Raw genomic sequence first — 21,165 nt, forward strand, 5'->3', positions numbered from 1 at the left:
TATTACTTTGATTCCCCTAGAAGTCTCCATTGCCTCAACTTAACATCCTTGCTCTTAAAATTCAGTACTATGAATTTGTCCTACCTTTTAAAAATGTTCCTTGACTTTCGTATTTTCAGTCAGCTCTTTTACATGCCACCTTAAAGCTTCTACAAAATTTCCTCCTGCTCAGTCTTCCTCCGTCGCAAAATACTGCCTCTCCCAAGACTCACCTGCTTCTGTTTCATCTCTTGTATTCACTATCATTTATTCCATATTCCAGTGCAAATTCATCTAAACACTCACTTTCTATGCTGAGAAGGGTACATTTATGACAATTCCAATTTTAATCGCTTAATTCTTCTGAAAGAGAGCTTAAAAGAAAAGTATCTATAAAAACTCGAAAAGCAGTGAATTCCTTTGTAGGATGAGAAAGTCCAGAAAACAAGGTAGATGATAAAAAACCCAGAGTTCACAAAATGCAGCTCACAAGGGCTATTTCAAAGCATTTAAGAGATCTGGCACCCAGTGTCTTTTTGAGGTTTTATATCTGGTTCTTTCACAGGTTTCACTTCCTCCTCTGGTTTTGGTTTAGCCTACAAATAAAAAGGAGAAAATGGTGTTACTGGAGAGCAAATGTTTTTTGTTTTTCTTTTAAATACAGATTTAAGCAATGTGGCTTTCAGAATCAAGAGACAAATAAGCCTCATTTGTGCATTTATATTCACCACATGAAAACAGCCACAATATGGAGACCTTGCGGGGGAGGCGTTGCTATTAATGCCTGTTGCTTCCAGTGAGTCAGCTTCAGTCTATAAGTTTGAGGGGTAAAGGTTTTGAAGTGGGGAGCCTCCACTTCTTGTGGATCTTCATTCTCCAACTTGTGGAGGGCAGTAAACAGAAAACAGGACTTGATAGAGCCCCAACCTTTCCCCTGCTCTTTTCACAAGAGCAACACAAATGCCAAAACAGGGCTAGATTACTCAGTTTTTTGTTTTTTGAATCTGGTACACAAGAATGCAGAAGGCACTCTAAATTTAGGCCAGTTCTTCAGGTACTATAAAACTGCAGCTGCATATTATTCAATAGTGGTCTCAACCAAGGCATATTTTGAAAGCTTTTCAAGGGAGTAATATTTTGTGCAGGGAGCCATTGGAACAAGGCAAAGATATCCAAGACACCGAAATCCAATGCTTTCACAGCACTAATATCTATCAACACCATTCTTCCTCTACAAAGCAAGAATGCAAGGTGATGCTGATGCAAAAGGTAACTCAAGTTGGAAAAAGCAGCATGAATTGCTTACACTGTCCTCCTTTGGCCTTTTGGTGAGATCAAACGCAGAAAGGGCTTCTGAAGTCCAGTGTGCATGCAAAGCAGGGAACTCAAAAGCAATCGGCTCAACCAGACCATAGTTTGCCTTCAGCTCCAGCTGGGGAGCCTCTGGGGGAATCTTCTGGAAGTAACTGAAAAAAACACACCACCAGGCTGAATCTTAGCAACCTCCTCGTTCTTGACTCGGGATTCGTGCCACAAGGCAGTGGCCATAATTTGAACAAACACACCTCACAGTCTGCACATTCATTCCTATATCGGGGTGGGGAACCTCTGGCCCAAAGGAATAATTAGGCCTGTGCAGCATCCTTTGGCCCACCAAGCCATTTCTGCCAAGCTCTGCCTACTGACCTACACCTGACACCATAAATGTCAGGTGTGGGGCAAGTATAAATCTGGCTCAGCTGAAAGGTTTGCAGGCCCTGCCAATCAGCTATGCTGTAAAGCACTATGTTAAGCACTGAGTGAGGCAGCACTCTGAAAGGGGCTCTTGAAGATCCAATCATCAGCTGGATGCCAGATCTTCACAAGTCCCTTTCAAAGCACTGGGCAAGGCAGTACAGTGGTACCTCAGATTACAAACTTAATTCGTTCCATTCTTAACCCGAAACAGTTCTTAACCTGAGGCGCGCTTTCTGTAATGGGCCTCCCGCTGCCACCGGTGCGCAATTTCCATTCTCATCCTGGGGCAAATTTCTCAACCCGAGGTACTACTTCCAGGTTAGCTGAGTTTGTAACCCGAAGCGTTTGTAACCTGAGGTACCACTGTACTTTGAAAAGGGGCTTCTGAACACTCCTGTGGGTCGAAAAGGTCAATTGGCACCACTGTGACACCAAGTGATTGACAGGTGGGCTGCTCTGCCTACTTGCCAAATATGGCCCGTGAGGAGCAGGGGAGATAATGATCTCACCCACTGGCCACATCCAGTTCTTCACTGGCTGTCCCGTATTTAAGGTCTTCAACACAGGAGCACAACCCAAAAAGAATCCTGGAATGAAGATATCCCAAGCACTTCAGGCTGCTTATTTTATTGCTGAAGTTTTGTTATAACTGGGAAATGGATAAAAGTCATGCCCTGCCAATTCCTTCTTTAACTAGAGAATGAAGTATGAAAGAATATCATCTGCTAGTGGCCTTTAACGTCATTACTCTCAGCCATACAAAATGGCTGCCAATCTTCACACGTTCATGTGCACCCATTAGTACTAATTATTTCCCACAGAACTCAGCAAGATCGACTTCTTAGTTAATATGTTTTTGGCTTATTTGGCTGTTACTGTATTTCAAAAAACAACAAGCAAGATCACTTAAAAACCATGCAAGTATTTGTTGAAAGCACAGAAGAGACGTAACAAACTTACATGAATCCATTCTCTCGCTGGCATTTTTCTAAGGTATTTTTCACCAGAGTTCCCAGTTTCCGAAAGAAGAGGTGGCCGGAAGGCTTAGCTGTAGTTCCAGGACCTTTGGTTTCACCATATTCTTTGCACAAAGCTTCAGCCTTGGCAAAAACTGAACAAGAAAACAACAAGTGAGAGCATGCTCTTTAATTATTCCTCTTTGTAAAAGCTGGAGAATCTACTGTTTTCACCTGAAAGGAGATTTGAAATACTGAGAACACAATCATGGACATGATTTACACTTTACACTTTGTAGAACGATGACATGTACTTGGAAAATGACAACAAGCTGAACAGTCACAAAGTGAGACGGTTGCTTTTTTTACTTTTGCTGATTGTTCTACATTGGCAAAAACCAGACTACAACAACCATTGCATTTCCCCCTATGTAAATCGTTCTAAGCTTTTTTAAAGCAGAATCTCATATAGACGATTAGCAGATACCAAATCTGACTATCATATCTTTGTGGAAAATACTTTCAGCAAACACTTATGTTACAATTATGCTCAGTGCAGTCTTTCCTAGACTAATGATTTCTCCGCACCTATCAGTTTGGCACAGGAATATTTACCATAGCAAGTCCCAGACCTATTAAGAATGTTCTGAGGGAGATTTAGGTGACACTCTGATTCTCTGCATTTATGAGCAAGACTTTGGATGTTTTGATGTCTGGTAAATAGAAGGTAAAATCCCATATTTTCCAGAAGGGAGCAACAAGGTACAAAATAATGTAAGAGCAGACCTGCTTGATCTGACCCAAGGCTACAGCTTGTCTAACATTCCATTTCTCAGTGGCCAACCAGATGCCAGGAGGACAATACAGTGGTACCTTGCAAGACGGAAAACTCGCAAAACGAAAGGGTTTTTTGTTTTTTGAGCTGCTTCGCAAGACGGAAACGTCTTGCAAGTTTGTTTCCTTTTTCTTAACACCGTTAATACAGTTGCGACTTGACTTCAAGGAGCAACTCATAGCACACGGTGTGGTAGCCTTTTTTGAGGTTTTTGAAGACTTTGGTGATTTTTGAAGCTTTTCCAAAACTTTTCCGACACCGTGCTTCGCAAGACAAAAAAAATCGCAAGACGACAAAACTCGCGGAACGAATTAATTTCGTCTTGCGAGGCACCACTGTAGCTCTCTCCCACTATTGTCACCAGTAGCCATTTCCTCCATTTCCAATTTGTCTAAACTTATTTTAAAGTCATCAGAAGTGGTGACCATCACATGTTGTAGAAACAAATTCCATAGTTTAACTGTGTGCTGTATAAAATAGTAATTTCTTTAGTCAGTCCTGAAATCTTCAATATTCAGCATCATTGAATGGCTCCCAGCTTTAGTATTACAACAGAAGGAGAACATCATCTCTCTATCTGCTTTCTCCTCACCATGCATAACTTTATAACCTCTATTATGTCCCCTCATGTTAAGACACAGCAGCAGCGCCAAACATTGTAATCATTGCTCCTGCTGCTCTTTTTGGTTGCCCTGTTTGGGACCTTTCCCACCTCTAACACGTCTTTTAGAGGTGAGTGATCAGAATGGGAAACAATATTCCAAGTGTAGTCACACCAAACATTTGTATGCAGGCATTCTTGTGTTAACAGCTTTGTTTTTTATCCCTTTCCTAATGATCCCCAACGGGGAATCTGCATTTCTCACAGATGCCAAACCCTGTGCTGACACTTTCATGGAGCTAAATGCTAACAATGCATTTTACCATTTTAATGTCCATTCACCCAGCTTGGAGAAAACTTTTTGGAGCTCTTCCCAAGATTTGTTTTTACCATCTGAATAATTTGGCATCATCTGTGAAAGCCTGGCCACCTCATTATTGTTCACCCTTAACTCCAGATTATTTATGAACAAGTTTAAAAGAATTTTTAAAAACCACCATACATACATTTTTCTGATTCCTGCAAAGACCTAATAGCTTCTCCACATTTGTCACCGGCCAGGAGTGTTTGACCATGGTAGCAGTAGGCCTGGTGAAAGAATACATTTGTTAAACATGGTTAGGCAAGCTAAGGCCTGGGGGCTGGATCCAGCCCAATCGCCTTCTAAATCTGGACCGCGGACGGTCCAGGAATCAGCGTGTTTTTACATGAGTAGAATGTGCCCTTTTATTTAAAATGCATCTCTGGGATATTTGTGGGGCATAGGAATTCATTCATTATTTTTTTTCAAAATATAGTCCAGCCCCCCACAAGGTCTGAGAGGCAGTGGACCAGCCCCCTGCTGAAAAAGTTTGCTGACCCCTGAATTATGACATGCTGTGGAGCAACATTAAAATGCCACTTGCTTCAAGGGTTGAGGCAGAAGAGCAGCAGAATCATGACCTGGGAAGCATCACCAACAATCCAACCAGGGAGCAAAAAAGGAGAATATGTACGAAGTGCATTTCTGCTCTCGTTTACAACGCACATCTTTATTTGAGACAGTACGCAATTGTCACTGTCCATTGCAGCAGAATCGTACTGGTAATGGATTACTCCTGTGGGGACAAGATGCTGGGCCTGATATATTATAGGAAATTTAAGAGCATCCTATCAAAAATATACTCTTCCTGAAAAGTACTGCTTTAAATAGAACAAAAAGCTTTGATTGCATTCTATGCTAGTATTTTATGGCCCTTTGGAAATCTTCTTGAAATGTTTATAAACAATGTCAGAGCACTCACATAGGCCATATAGAAACATGACTTCAGCTGAAGGTATTTTCGCCACTTGGTTGTATATGCTGGGTCCAGACTGGATAACATTTGATCTGGAAGGAGAAGCCAGCATTACATTTACAATAGCAGTCTATTCACAAAGCCATCCTCTTACTGTGACTGCTGAGACACTAATTTGGTATGAAAGCTCTAGTTACTCTGGAAACTGTCTTTAATATGTATGGTTGCAAGATACACCTCACTTATTTGGAGAAAACTACAGCAAGTCAATTAAGTTCTCAACCTAAGTTTGTTTCTTGCCCCAGTTAGCTATAAAGAGGGAAAGGTAAACATTATCAAGTCAGTCTACTTTCTGGAATCATGGTTAACCCAAACCAAGACCCTTCTTAGCTAAATCTGAAGGCCATGGAAATCATTTACTGTCCATAATATTTCCTTGGTATTTTTTCAAAGCTTAGGAGCCTGTACTTTAGGACTTGCTTAAGAAGCTATCAAGAATTCATACAGCAATGCTTTTTGACATACCTGCTCTTTGATAGAAATTAGCTGTTTCATAGGCCAGAGCAGCTATTAGACCAGGATTGTGTTTCAGTTCAATAGCTCGGGCAATAGTCACTGAAACAAAAAATAGATATGCTGAAGCTATTTCCTGTAGTTGATGGTGATTAAAAGTATAAGTGAAAAATTGGCCACAGAAGTCCTGTTCAGAAATAAATAAATAAAATGTTTCTCACAATTGAGCTGCACTGAATGAACACAGAAGCACCCTGCAGGAACAGGCTAAAAGGCACATTTAGTCCAGCATCTTGTGTTCACAGTGGCCAACCAGATGCCTCTGGGAAGCCCACAAACAACAGCACTCTCCACACTTGCAATTCCCAGCATATGGTATACAGAGATACACTGCCTCTGACAAAGGAGATAGAACACAGCCGTTGCGGCTACTAGCCACTCAGAGCCTTACCCTCTTTTTAAAAAACCACCAAAATTGGTAGTGATCACTACATCTTGTAGGAGCAAATCCCACAATTTAACCATACACTTTGTAAATACTTTGAGACCCTGAGACCCCTGCCCCAATTATTGAAGGAAACCGCTCAAATACCAGGCTCTGCTATCTTAAAGTTAAACTGAATTATTCATAGCTGCTGGTAGAAACAGGAAAGGTCAGATTTCACAATGAAAAAAGGTACAAACATTGCTCATGGCTGAATGTAGCTAATTAAATTAGCAAAAGTGATATCATGAGTAATAGAACTGGACAGATGCCCCAAAGCTAATAACACGGGCATTATACCAAAGATCACAATAATGTTCTAGTATAGTTGTGCATGTATGTCAGGATGAAAAGGATGGGGACACAGGTGTTCAAGCCAGAATAGAAAATTGAAATTACCATGTCAAGAGCAATGTCAGAACATGAGGAGGTCAGCAGTAACCCTGTCAACCTCTCCTCTTATCCTATTACTGCTCAGCTTACTCAGGAGCATTTGGCGAGGTACTTTATCAAAGGCTCTTGAAGGTCTTAAGTCCATGACTGGCTCACCTCTATCTATATTCTTCTTGACACTCTCAAAAGACTCCAAAGGACAGAATTTACCCTCACAGAAGCCGCGCTGACTACTTCAGCAAGACTTGTTCTTCTATATGCTTGGTAATCCTATATTTCCAGCAGTTTTTCCAGAACAGACATTAAGCTAACCAGATCCTCTCTGGATCCTGTTTTTTAAGTATTCCAGCAATTGAGTATTTCCATTTCCAAGGATCAGAAATAGAAATATTCCTTAACTGACTTGATACAAAGGGAGAAAATCAGTTAAATAATCTACTGAGTTTCATAACCAATGTTTTCAAATCCATTATGAGGAAGGACATTAGCCCTCCATGGAGGTTACAGGTTTGATTGTCCAATTATTGGGATGAGGCAGCAGGTGATGAGAAACATCCAATTATTGGGATGAGGTAGCAGGTGATGAGAAACATCTCTAAATCACTGGGAGCTGCTACCAGTCAGAGCAGACTACATTCAGCTAGGTGGACAAATACTGGCCAGGGGCATCTTCCTATGCTCCTAAAATATCTGGATTTTGCATTATTACTATATAAAAGCAGCCCCACTGCATCAGGCCAAAGGCCCATCTAGTCTAGCATCCTGTCCTCACAGCAGCCAACTAAATGCTTACAGGCAGCCCACAAGTATGAGGTAAAATGCCAAACCACATTCCACCCTAGAGTTCCCCAGGAGAGAAAATATAAAGAAATCCAGAGAGAGCCCTTAAAAATTTAAGGAGTACCTTCTTGTGCTTCAGCTTGGCACTGGATAACGTAGGAATCTATCAGTCGAGCTTCTAAATCTCTTCCCTTTTCTACAGGAGTGATCAGCTTAGGGATGTGGCTTTCCTAAAGGGGGGAAAATGTAATTTAAGATATGTTTGAAGCGCTATAACCAAACACAGGTAACATCTGAAGGAAATGACCAAGGAGTAATGAGATCACAGGTATAACCCTGGACTGGCTCTGGGATGGGCACTCGTGGCTTTCAGATACTATTTGGCTGCCCCCTGGCACCTCTGCTATGGGGTTCCTCAAGGTACCATCTTTCCCCCCAATGCTTTTAACAAACTACTGAGAGTAGTCAATAGAAGACTTAGAGCAAGACGTCACCAGGGACCTGATGACACTCAGCTCTACTTCTCTGTAACATCTAAATCAGAGGAGGCTGTGCAAGTCCTGGATCAGTGTCTGGAGTCAGTGATGGGATGGATGCGGGCAAATAAATAGAAGCTGAATCTTGAAAAGATTCCTGAAGGAGCAGGCACATGATTGCTACATATTAGTATTTTTATTTATTAAACCCGGTTTCTAAGCAAATGAGACTTTTAGCATCGTGGCACCATTATTTTAGAACACGCTTCTATTGAAATCAAACAGGCCCCTACAGTTTTTATATTTCATTACCTGTTGTTGAAAACATCATTGTTTTGACACAGCTTTTTATAGAATTAATTTGATCCAGTGGTGGGTCAACCGTTCTGTACTTAATACGTTTATAATATTATGATGTTTTAATGACTTCATTGCACACTGCCATATTTTTCACATGTAATGTGGGTTTATAAATAGTCTTGCAAATAAGTAAAAGTATTGTGTCATTCTACTTCCAAGCAAAGGAATGAATTCTCCGACTTTGTGAAGTGTATGGAGCATTTATGGCTACCATGGAATTCCAGAGGAATGCGGATCAACAAAAGACAGTTGCTATTAGACCAGGCCCCACTAGTCAATAAGTCATTCCAAAATTAAGAAACAGCATGTGGTATAGTCTCCCTTGCGCTTGATTCCTTGCTTGAATGCACTCTCACATCAAAATCTCCTTGCATTAGGAAGATTTGCCCTATAAACTACAAAAAGAAAAAGTAAAAAAGACAAGCTTCCAAGAGATTTGGAGTGCATTTTTGAAAGGGCATTACTCAAGAGTAATATCTACACAACTAGAAGAAGTGGGAAGCACAATGCAGGGATGAAACCCTCTCCAGTTTAACAGTTTTTAATTTGGGATTCAATCAGAGCAGTGGCACTCATTTATCCTAACCTTTTTCTGAGCATGTGAGCCTGAACAATGAAATGAGGGCAGGCTGGGGAAAATTGGGCAGCGGTGGTTGTGGGAGGGAATAAGAGACTGTTCTGTTTTACTGTAATAAGGTCAAAACCCTAATAACCATACCCCCCCCCCAACCCATTGTTTAGCTAGTTTTCCATGCATACAAATATGGTGATATTGGAATGCCTTCAAGCAATTCCCCCATATAAATCCTGTTGTGCAACTATCCCATGGTGGGTATTCCACAGACTTTTCATAAACATCTGAAGTTGTTCTTCGTTCTCTAAATTAAGTTACTGTATAAAAGGAGGGGAATCAGAACATCCCCCCAAACAAGAGCTATACTGACCAAAAACAAACAGGAAAACAGGATCTTCATAAGAGGAAATATGTGTGTGTGTGTTTTGTTTTTGTTATTTAAATAAAATGGGTTTGTACCTTTAAGTGTTTGAAAATCCCAGCTGCTATTTTCATACTCCTGTGGACATCTTTTGCTTCATCTTCGGTTATGCTAAAGGAGGAACAACAAATTAGTACTGCAACTCTCCAAGGATATTAAACATCACCCGAATTTACTCCCATTTAACCTCATCAAATTTTCCAGAATTCTCATTGGCCAGGTTTATTTCTAATGTCTATTATCTCACCCCATTTCAGGAGGGGTTGCTGTAAATAACCTTTGTTTTAAATGTCTGATACAGCCGAGACAGTCAGAAGGTAAAAGCTGTCTTATACCAGATCAAAGTACAGTCATACCTCGAGTTGAATGTGCTTCGGGAGCGCGTTACCTCCGGGTTTCACCGCTTGCGCAGACGCTCAAAATGACGTCACACGCATGCACAGAAGTGGCAAAACACGACCTGCGCACACGCAGACGTGCCGCCGCGTCTTGCGTTCCATTCGGGATGCAAACGGGGCTCCAGAACGGATCCCGTTCGCATCCCGAGGTACCACTGTAGTTGTGCTGTGCATCTAGCTCAGCATTGTCTGTACTGACAGACAGACAGGGTCTCAAGCAGATGCCTTTCCCATTTCTCACACACTGATTTCTTTCACTAAGTATGTCAGGGATGGAACTTGGGACCATCTGTATGTAATGTGTGTTCTGTCACCAATTATAAACGTCGTCAACACAGCCCAACAACTGCAGCTCCAGTATGTATCTGTTTCACCACAAATACCCTTTGGACCAGGCACCCCCAAACTTGGCCCTCCAGCTGTGTTGGGACTACAACTCCCATCATCCCTAGCTAACAGGACCAGTAGTCAGGAATGATGGGAGTTGTAGTCCCAAAACAGCTGGAGGGCCGAGTTTGGGGATGCCTGCTTTGGACCCTGGCCTAGGTTTCCATACCTAAAACATAATCCTCAAATGGAAAGCGTAAGAACAAAAGATGCAACATATATATCCCATGAAAAACAAGACTGTCTTCACTTGCTACCTTATGGCTAGGAAGGCAAGTGTCAACAGAGCATTCCATAACCAGAGTGCCATCATTGAATAATAATAATAATAATAAATTTTATTTATATCCCGCCCTCCCCAGCCGAAGCCGGGCTCAGGGCGGCTAACAACAATAAAACAGTACAAAAGTACAGCACAAACAAGACTCTAAAATCATTCATTATAAAATTAATTAATTCAAGCCATTGGCAACCATTGGGCCAGAGCTCCGCAAAGATTGCTGAGGGAGGGAGTCAGGCTGTGCCCTGGCCAAAGGCCTGGTGGAACAGCTCTGTCTTGCAGGCCCTGCGGAAAGATGTCAAGTCCCACAGGGCCCTGGTCTCTTGTGACAGAGTGTTCCACCAGATCGGAGCCACAGCCGAAAAAGCCCTGGCTCTAGTTGAGGCCAGCCTAACTTCTCTGTGGCCTGGGACCTTCAAGATATTTTTATCTGAAGACCGTAAGTTTCTCTGTGGGGCATACCAGGAGAGGCGGTCCCGTAGGTACGAGGGTCCTAGGCCGTATAGGGCTTTAAACCCATGTAGAGCGAGTTACAATAATCCAGTCTGGAGGTGACCGTCACGTGGATCACAGTGGCTAGGTCAGGGTGAGAGAGGTAAGGAGCCAACTGCTTAGCTTGGCGGAGATGGAAAAATGCCACCTTTGTTGTAGCTGCAATCTGCACCTCCATGGAAAGGGAGGTGTCGAAGATTACACCCAAACTCTTAACGGACGGTGCTGGCACTAATTGCGCCCCCGCAAGAGATGGGAGTTGCTCCCCCAATCCCATATCGTCCTGTCCCAGCCACAGGACCTCTGTCTTCGAAGGATTTAGCTTCAACCGGCTCCCACGTAACCATCCAGCCACAGCTTCCAAACATCTGGTCAGTGTGTCTGGGGCAGAGTCAGGATGGCCATCCATCAACAGATAGAGTTGGGTGTCATCAGCATACTGATGGCAACCCAGCCCAAAACTCCGGACAAGCTGGGCGAGGGGGCGCATAAAGATGTTGAAAAGCATCGGGGAGAGTATCACACCCTGAGGTACTCCACACACCAAGGAGTGGGGCGATGACAATTCCCCCCCAAGCGCCACCCTCTGTCCCCGATCAGAGAGAAACGAGCGCAGCCACTGAAGGACTGTGCCCTGGATCCCCACGTCGGCAAGGCGGTGGTCCAAAAGTTCGTGATCGACCATGTCGAAAGCTGCTGACAGATCTAGAAGAATCAGCAGCCCCGACCCACCTTGATCCAGCTGTCTACGACTATCATCTGTTAGGGCAACCAGAGCTGTCTCGGTCCCATGACAGCGCGGAAGCCGGACTGGAATGGATCCAGAGCCGATGTTTCATCCAGAAACCCACCAAGCTGTTCAGCAACCGCTCTCTCAATCACCTTACCCAGGAACGGAAGATTCTAAACCGGGTGGTAATTGGATAGATCTAAAGGATCTAATGATGTTTTCTTTAAGAGCGGGCGCACCACTGCCTCCTTCAGTTCCCCTGGGAATGTCCCCGTGCCAAGTGACAAATTGATGATATCCCCCAGGAGGGCCCGCACCTCATCTGGACACGCTCTAATTAGCCAAGACGGGCACGGGTCAAGAGGACAGGTGGTGGGCTTTCCAGCTCGGAGGAGTCTGTCCACATCGGCTGGGGATATCCGATTGAAGTGGTCCAATACTGGACCCGAGGACAGTCGAGGGGCCTCCAGTTCCTTTATTGTATCCAAATTGGCAGGGAGGTCATGGCGGAGCAACAAGACTGTAAGAGCCCTGCTGGATGGGATGAAAGCCCCATCTAGTCCAGCATCCTGTTTCCATAGTGACCGGCCAGATGTTTAGGGAAAACCTACAAACAGGACATGGGCACAACAGCACTCTTTCATTGTCTATTGGAGGAAAAGAACAGAGAAGGGCCTATATCAGGTCACCAAGTACCAAAAACTCTGAAGGAAGGGGAACCTGGAGCAGGGGCTCTGATGAGAATATCAGAGAAGGGCAGGCTCAGATAACAACAGGCAGTCCTTCAGATATGCTGGTCCAAAGCCATATATGTGCTTTATATAACCACTATATATGCTACTTCACAATTTCGTCTGTTGGCTTAATTGATGTTTCAATGGGCTTAAGCACAACTAATTCTGCACAGGAAAAGAGGTAGATAGTTTAGAAGCCTATTACTAAAGTGAGAATACTTACTCTTCTTTCCCTGCCAACCTCGATGCATATTTTGTGTACCACAAAGCCACATTAAATCCCATGGAAATTAATTCAAACACAGCATCTTGTTGGGCACTAAGGGACAAGGGAAGAGAAAGAAAGAAAAATATAAACTCAAATGGTTTTTTGCATCAACTACAACACACTGTTAAGTACTCCACCTCTCTTTTAGAGACTTCTAAGGCGAACAAACAATCTTATGTTTAGTTCCTTCCTCACCCTCCCATCCCAAATCATGTGAGCAAACCCCAGAGTATTCAAATGTATGCTCCCCTCACATAGATTTCAGACAACTTGAAAAGGATAATTGTTTAGTCAGAAACAATTTATGCTTTGTTTTAAACTGGATTAAGAATGGTTGAAGCATAACTCTTGTGCAAAATCCAAGTCTCCATCAACCCCTCCAAACAAAGCACAGAATAGCAGTCAGAACTTTTACAGTTCCCTATAAAGAGCAACTGAGAATGTACTAGTTGATGTTTTAAATAGAACATTTATCTTAAGCAAAATTATTCACATGCCCTGTAAAGATAAATTTCATATGAACTAATCTTCTTCTCTCTGGGGTTCTATGATAATAATTTATAATAATAAACTATTATTTATACCCTGCACATCTGGCTGGGTTTCTCCATCCATTCTGGGCAGGTATGATACAGAAGAGTTTGCAATTCGGGGGGCGGGGGGGGGGCTGCAATTACCCATACAAATACCCTAAATGTGCAGGTATTGTGGAAGACCAAATCATAGGAGAAAAAATAAATATAGATTTGTTTCCAGGCACCAACATCTTGCCTAATCATAGTGGCCTGGTTTAATGTGAATGAGCAATGTGCTCTAGCATTCTGCTGAAAACACAAGTGCTTTGCTTGCCCCTCATTCCTGCCAAGCCAGAGAGGAAGCAAGTCACTGTGCGGCTTGTCATTAGTATTCATTTATAAAAATATTTATATACCACTAATTCATAAAGAAAATCTAAGCAGTGTTGTTGTTGTTTAGTCGTTTAGTCATGTCTGACTCTTCGTGGCCCCATGGACCAGGGCATGCCAGGCACTCCTGTCTTCCACTGCCTCCCGCAGTTTGGTCAGGCTCATGTTTGTAGCTTTGAGAACACTGTCCAACCATCTCGTCCTCTGTCGTCCCCTTCTCCTTGTGCCCTCCATCTTTCCCAACATCAGGGTCTTTTCCAGGGAGTCTTCTCTTCTCATGAGGTGGCCAAAGTATTGGAGCCTCAGCTTCAGGATCTGTGCTTCCAGTGAGCACTCAGGGCTGATTTTCTTCAGAATGGAGAGGTTTGATCTTGCAGTCCATGGGACTCTCAAGAGTCTCCCCCAGCACCATAATTCAAAAGCATCAATTCTTCGGCAATCAGCCTTCTTCATGGTCCAGCTCTCCAGGTGGAAAAGCAGTGCAGAACAACTGTACAATCCAGCCTCTCAGTTACCAAAATATGGACTACTTGAGAACTCAGGCTCACAGGTTTTTTCTCTTGGAACAAAGGATAAGTGGAAGCCAATCAGCTGATAGGATGCAATTGTTTTTAGTCATTTATACAATGTTTTAAATGATATTTTTATCACTGGGCCTTGAAAAAAAGGGCACAGCATAAACAGAAGTAATAAAAATAGTTACAATAGACACTGAAAACCATACTACATGTAAGTAAGTACCTTGGTACTTGTCCTTGCAAGGTGTCTGTCCACTTAAAATTCTGAATATATCTCAGCTTGCTGTCCTGTGAAGAGTCATCCAATGAAACTATAAAGCCTGTTAAAACAAACAAACTCCTCTAAAATTCAAAGTAACTTTCAAAATGATGATTTTGATCTTCAGCAATTGTTCCTGAGTCTACTACTCAGCCTTATATACGTAATTTGTTTATATGTGCACTTTCACTATTTAATAGCCCCCAAGATCTACTCCACTGGGCTAATTGGGGGCCAGTTTTAATGCTTCATATTGTACTGTACATCTTCTACAGGCTCATTGCATAAACCGGCTAATAAATATATTAAATAAAATTGTTTCATTATTAGTTGGAAAAGCAGAATTAAGAAAGCTATAGAAGTACAGCATTTTCCTACTGGTTTCAAATATGTCAAGTACATCCACTAGACATATGAATCTCTGGGCCACTGATACACATATCATGCCCATTGGGCTAGTGTCCCATTTCTATCTTTTATTAGCACAGCTGAGAATTTGTGCTCTCTAGTGCCAAGCACAGAGATTTATTTACTGAAACTACTAGTAACCCAGAACAACTATGCCAGCTGCACTGATATCTTACCTTTCAAGAGTGAAAAATAGGAATCAGTTGCGTTTTTCATCATATCTGGATTACAACTAAGATCTGTAAAAAGCTCCAAGAGTCGGCTTCGTGATAATCTTAGATCACTGTATTAAGAAACACACCAAAAACACAGTTCAAAGACAGATATTTTGGAGAGATTCAGTGTTGGATTGTCTCTTATTTCAGTACTTGCAAATGCATGTTGTATGTTGAGAAGCCCCACTGAGTTTTTAGAACCACTTACTTGCAAATCTTTGTTGCAGCTGGAGTGGTGGCTACCCCATAGTAATTGAATGAGACAGGAGCTGTAGCCTTTAAAGGGTTTCGATGAAACCAGTGAGTCATTTCTGAGTGTCTCCTGCAGGTTTAGAACTACAGCAAGCCTGAAATAGTGAAGGGAAGGGAAGAAACCAGAGATTATACACATAAATACCAATCTTCAGCAAAAAAATAATAATGATAAAGTATCTAATTACTTAGAAATAATTCTTCATTGCAGGAAAGACTTAAGGGTACAATCCTAGACACATTACTACAGCGCACATCTCCCTTACAATTTATTTACCAGTACTGTATTAAAATTATTTGTATACAGTATTGTCTTGCATTTCCAAACACAATAAAGTGGTGTACAGGGCAATAAAAACAGCAACATCTAACAAAATGTAACAATAAAAGCTGTATCAGTAAAACATCAATTACAGTTACAGTGGCCAAATATGCCAGGAGTTAGTATTAACAGTCAAAAAGAGCTTGGGTAAAAGGAATGTTTTTAGTGACTGGGGGAAGCATCTAATAGTTGGTGCCTGCCTGATCTCCAGAGCACTTACTTCTGAGAAAGGACTGCACTATATGAAACATCTACTGTATTTTTTTAAGTCAGTATTAGCTAAGGTGGCAACACGGAAATGCTTAACCCTTTCACACCCAGTTTAATATGACTAGTGCAGCAGAGATATACTACATAGCAATCATTCATTCATCACATGATACACTTTTGCAGAAGGATAAATCTCTTTTATGTTATCTTTTCCAGTTTTCATAAGCTAGGCATTGTTCTGGAATAAACAATATCCAGAGCTTCAAGAATATTTTAAGAGGCAAGAAGTACAGAGCACTTATACAACTGCATCAACTAGATTTGCTACTCAGAATTTCTATCAATGGGGCCATTATTAACTTGTCTTTTGTACCTGTGAGTTCACGCTAGTCCATAAGATGCCTTTGCTTTAGTGTCAGAAATATTTGCTAGAACTAGTTAAACTTGACTGTTCATATCAGATATCTGGTTTTTGTTGTAAGCCCACTCCTGCATTAGTAGATTTGTTCAACTGTGATGCTTACATGTATGTAAAAAAGCATCCAACCCTTTCACAAGCTTAGCCTACATTAAAGCAGAAGAAAGTCTGCAGCAGCTGCTTTTTGGGGGAAAAAACCAATATTTCCTAGCAGAATGGACTCATAGTACAATTAAATATTAAAAGCAAGTAGATTGTGATTAGGATAGTTAAAGCAACACTTTGAACAATCTAATTACTGTAATTTCACCCCCACTGTGTTTTTCAAGAACATAAGAATGGGATAACTTTACTACAGTTGCCCCAGACAAACTATATTTACAGAAAGCACATCTATAGAATTAGAAGTTGCTTGTGCTCTCTTGATTAATGAGTATCACTTTAGAGCATTAAGAAACTTCTGCTTGAGTCTATTGACTGAGATGCTGCACAACCACTAAACTTATACTGCACAACATAAATGCTGATGTTCATCTGATATTTCTTAGCAAGCTTCTTTAGAGCAAAACCCTCAGTGCAGGCTTCCTTTACAAATAACATTACTGAATCTTTCCCCATTTGTAAATGGCATAAACAAGGGCTGTGATCCAATGTGCATGTGAAGCTATATACATGCATAGTGAGAACACATACAGCTGGAATTATCTTTGAAAGTTCTATTGTAGGCACTTGCACAGTTCAAGAAGCAAACTGATTTTAAACTGTAAAGCACCTTGTCTGATCCGTCATGCAAGAGGCTCCAGCAAAAAATATAAAAGACACCCCCAATTGTGCATGTAGTTTTCTACCGTAACAGCACAAAGGTTTAAAACCACAGCCCAGGTTCTACTCTAACACCATTTTGCATCTAACATCTATTTTATTAAAACAGTTCTTAAAAATAAATATTGTCCTTCTCAAATTTGTTATTTCAGTCCACCATTACAGCTTAATGCATATGTGGATGTTTAGACAAGAAGTCATACTTATAAGGTCAGGACTGGTTAACTGAGCTATTAACCAACAGTCATAAAAACACCCAAATAATAGCCTAACAATGCCTAAGCCACTACACTGACCTCTGTTTCATGCCGGAGAATCATAGCTGTCAACCTTCCCTTTTTTTGCGGGAAATTCCCTTATTCCAGCGCCATTTCCTGCTGCTTCCCCAGATTGTTAGATATCCTGTAGACTGTCCCTGGGACAGGTGAGGCTGCTGATCCCTTATTTTCAAATCTAAAAGTTGACAGCTATGCGGAGAATCTTGCAAGTCCTCAGTTCGCTGGATGACCTTTAGGCTAAACCAGTGGTTTTCAACCAGTGTGCTGTGGCACCCTGGGGTGCTTTGAATGATGGTCAGGGGTGCTGGGGGCAACACTGGCCTCTGTCCCTCTTCCCTCCCCTCCCTCCTCTGATGCCCTCACATCTCTGCCTCCCAAAGGCTTTCACAGCTGTTTATTGCAGTTGCCCTGGCTATCTTTAAGGAAGGTGGGCAACTCATAGACCAGGGATAACTTTAGCAGCTGCCCAGAGAACTCCCAAGGAGATGGGAGAGGAGAGGAGGCTGAAGGAACACTCCACAAAGGAGGATGTTTGAAAAGGGTGAGGCACTGCCAGCTCTGCAGCAAGGGGTGACATAACTGGGCTCCTGAGCCCCACAGGGGTGCCACAGAAAGAATGTAGTTGGTTAAGGGAGCCATAGACTCAAAAAGCTTGAAAACCTCTGGGCTAAACAAAAGGGGATTACTGCATGCTTCTTCTCAGTCTGGGACTAATGGAAGAAGGGAAGTAAATTGGGGTTGAAGAGGTGTTCCTGATAGCACATATACCCCTCAAGGATCTTTTAAGCTGTTAGATGTCTACCCCTTCACAATGCAATATAAAGAATCCATTGGGATACTTAATTTGGAGCCTCTGACCTAAATCAATCACTTCACAGAACTATTTAAGCCATGAACAGGAAAGAGCGTCCACCAGGTTAATAGGGTAGATCATTAATGGAGGAGGAATATGTATCATCGGATATGTTTTCCCCGAAATCTCCTGTTTGCCACACACACACACTTTCCATGCAATGTTTCGGAGGAGTCAAGGATGGCCATCATCCGCCCCAGCTTCACACCAGAGCACTATAGTGACCAAGCAGATTTCCCCCATCGCTTATCCCCACCTCACCCCCGTACAAATGTTTGCACTGAATCAATACTTTTCTACCCCAGGGCAGCAATCCTTTACCTCCCTACTGGGCAGCAGGCCCCAGTGAACTCAATGTGACTTACTTCTGAGTATACGGCATGTAGGATTGAACATATCTCCCTCAAATCCCTGTCAAAATTTAGCAGATTGAGAAAAGCGAAGTAGTGCTTCTCTACAGGGCGTGGTCATCTTTTGCTTATAAACATTACTTCACTCGTCGCAGGCCTTGCCGAGGGGAATCTCTTCCCACTCTGGCCTCACCAACACACAACCGGGCCAAACACCGGAGTATTAAAAAGGGCACGAAGTCGCGCCCCGCCAACCCTCCCGCGTGTGTTTTTGTGTCTCCCCCACCACCGGCCGCCTTTCTCGGCCTTTCCTCCCCAGGGCGGGGCTGCTCTGTTTACCTTCTCTCCGCCAAGCTCTTCCTGCTGCGCCGCTGCTACGGCAACCACTTCCTGCTTGTGGGTGTGGGAGGAAAAGAGACCGAGATATAATAAGAAGGATCCCGGGCGGAGCAGCTCCTCCACTTCCGGCGCCGGCTTCTCCTCCCGCCGGTCTCTATGGTGCCGCGCGGATCCGGGAAGCAGGCGCGAAATGGCCGCGCCGCGAAAGCCCAGGGAGTCGCTCGCGCAGCGGAGCGGCCTCCTCGCAGTAGCCCGAGCGCATCGATACCTCTCAAGCCTGCGAAGGAGGAAGGGGGGAAGCGGATCCCCACGCCTCGCCCCTGTCTCTTATTGCTCCCAGACGGAAAGAGACGGGACTGCGAGGGAGTAAAGCCCACGGAGCCCAATGGGATTTTAAGCTAGCCTGCACCCGATGGCCTTGCCAGTCTGTTCCTCAGACAGGTTGCCATGGGCTCAAAGCAAGACACATAGGTTCCAGTCTTGCTTGGATGCAAACCCTGCCAATTAATGGGTGATCTGCTTCCCACAAAGTGTACAGGCTTAATCAGTTTCCTGCTTTAGTATCTGCCACCCGCGTGCATTCTGAGGGACTCATCCTGCACAGTTTTTTCCTCTCCTCTCAACCCCTGATAAGGAGCCAAGACCCTATCAGCGGGGGAAAGGTTATCCATGGCCTGCTCATCGGTTTGCTCCAGGACACTTCTTATATTAACTCACTGCGTTGTAAACTATGGATGTCAAAGTTGCTCACTGTTAGAGATCGCAATCGGGGGGTGGGCTTGCTCCGAAGTAGTTCCGTTGACTACAGCAAGACCAATTTGATCTGGAATAAAAAGTTGTAGATTGCGATCTCTCTCACTCGAGCTAATGGCCACCACGAGCTATCAATTGCAAGAGAAAGTAGGAGGACCTTATTGTTCCATCCTTCCCTTTTGTTAGAGCAACTGCCTTAGGCAGACATAATAGGGAATAAAGGGGGGTCTAATTTCGCGCGATTCAGGCTACAATCCTATGCCAATTTACTGAAGAGTAAGCGCCACTGAACGTAGTGGGGTTTGCTTCTAAGTAATCATGCATTGCATCAGGCTGCTGACTACCGTGTTAATACGAATCTTTGTCCACGAGCTTTGTTCCCAACTGTCTTCGGCTGCGGTCATCAGTGAATTTACTTTTAAGGTAATCCTACCTGAAACCAATGGGATTCACTTCCTAGGTAACTAAGTTGCTAAAACTCTTAGAATTATCACATGGAAGGTAGGAACTTGGGTTTAATTGAAGATTCAATCCGTGCCCATTGAAATCAGTTCAGTTTGCTTTGGAGACAGCGCTGAGATTGTACTTCCTATCAAAAGGATTGTAATAGCAAAGCCAGGAAATGGATTTAGTGAGGGGAGAAAGGGGGGGGGGGGAACGCAGCCTGAAAAATAGAACAAGCCTTCGAGAAGTGAAGTCTATGCTTAGCTAGGCAATAATATGCATACTGTACAAGAGTAGACAAAATAAAGCCAAGGAGGTGGCATTAGAAGGAAATACCCCAGTGTACAGAAGTTCTCTTATGTCCACATCCACAAATATCCCCTACACAATATAAGGATGAAAACATGCCTTCTTAGCGCCCTGTGTCTAATTCTTCATGAAAGCATCGGGCTGTCGCGGTGTTTTGAGCCCTACCTGAATGCAATGGCACTTCCGTGTAAACATTTTAAAGGATTGAACTGTTAAAACACTACGATCGGCAAAGAGAGGAAGGAGACAGGGTACATACCGTTGTCTTTTAGTTCGGATGCTGGTGTGGAGGAATTGAAACGTAAGATAAACGCACATTTTTAGATAATATAAATAAAGTCTGTCTGTAGCACTCACCTCTACCCACGACGGATTGGTTAGCCCACTTATGTAGATCCAGATGTGGTGGTAAGCAGGAGCGTGGTAACAGGTTGATCCAAGACCTTGGCAATAAATGCGCTAAGAGAGACCCTAAACTCCCGAGACAGATCTACTAGCCGAAGATCACGTGTCCTCCCTTGCCCTGGCAAGAATCAGGTAACGAGGCGGAAGTGCTTCGGTTGGTGCCATCGTAGAAATGGGGCGGGGCGGCTGCTTCAGTAGCGACGACGCCTGGGTTAGGTGCCCCTTGGGGAGGTAACGGCTGAGTAAGATCGGGAAGCAGAGAGAGCATGTAGGCTTTTTATTAGGGGAGCTCGCCTCCCGATTCCCTCTGAAAGCCGCAGTGCAGAGCCGTAATGCAGAAACGGGGCAGTTAGTCTACCATCCGTGTCTCTATGTTGCCTGGCCTTTTTTCTTTGCACTGGTTGCCCGGCACGTTGCCCACAGGAGGTAG

General features: G+C 43.2%; 1 protein-coding gene across 2 annotated transcripts; it reads right to left on the reverse strand.

Moving 5' to 3' along the window:
• Positions 1-230: 230 nt before the first annotated feature.
• On the reverse strand, positions 231-21,116 carry BROX (BRO1 domain and CAAX motif containing). 2 transcript variants are annotated; one of them, XM_081000254.1, is made up of 13 exons: positions 20,688-21,116; positions 15,189-15,327; positions 14,942-15,048; positions 14,322-14,418; positions 12,631-12,726; positions 9,425-9,497; positions 7,680-7,785; positions 5,911-6,000; positions 5,392-5,477; positions 4,615-4,696; positions 2,677-2,827; positions 1,286-1,445; positions 231-575 (listed from the first exon to the last, which is right to left on the reverse strand). In XM_081000254.1, the coding sequence occupies exons 2-13, from the start codon at positions 15,287-15,289 to the stop codon at positions 489-491; spliced, it is 1,236 nt and encodes a 411-aa protein (XP_080856380.1). In that variant the 5' UTR covers positions 15,290-15,327; positions 20,688-21,116; the 3' UTR covers positions 231-488. The 2 variants fall into 2 exon arrangements, with proteins under 2 accessions (XP_080856380.1, XP_080856379.1); XM_081000253.1 differs by lacking the exon at positions 20,688-21,116 and adding an exon at positions 18,825-18,979.
• Between the last annotated feature and the right edge of the window lie 49 nt (positions 21,117-21,165).

This window comes from Podarcis pityusensis (genome assembly GCF_964106645.2).
Source record: "Podarcis pityusensis genome assembly, chromosome: 3".
Classification (NCBI taxonomy): Eukaryota; Metazoa; Chordata; class Lepidosauria; order Squamata; family Lacertidae; genus Podarcis; species Podarcis pityusensis.

Excerpts from the sequence above, each read along its gene's own strand:
- BROX (XM_081000254.1), bottom strand. The coding sequence starts at position 15,289 with ATGACTCACTGGTTTCATCGAAACCCTTTAAAGGCTACAGCTCCTGTC. Across the intron at positions 12,727-14,321 it reads TTGCAAGGACAAGTACCAAG|TGCCCAACAAGATGCTGTGT; the intron begins GTACTTACTTAC and ends CTTGTCCCTTAG. Across the intron at positions 1,446-2,676 it reads CAGCGAGAGAATGGATTCAT|TTACTTCCAGAAGATTCCCC; the intron begins GTAAGTTTGTTA and ends TGTTTTTTTCAG.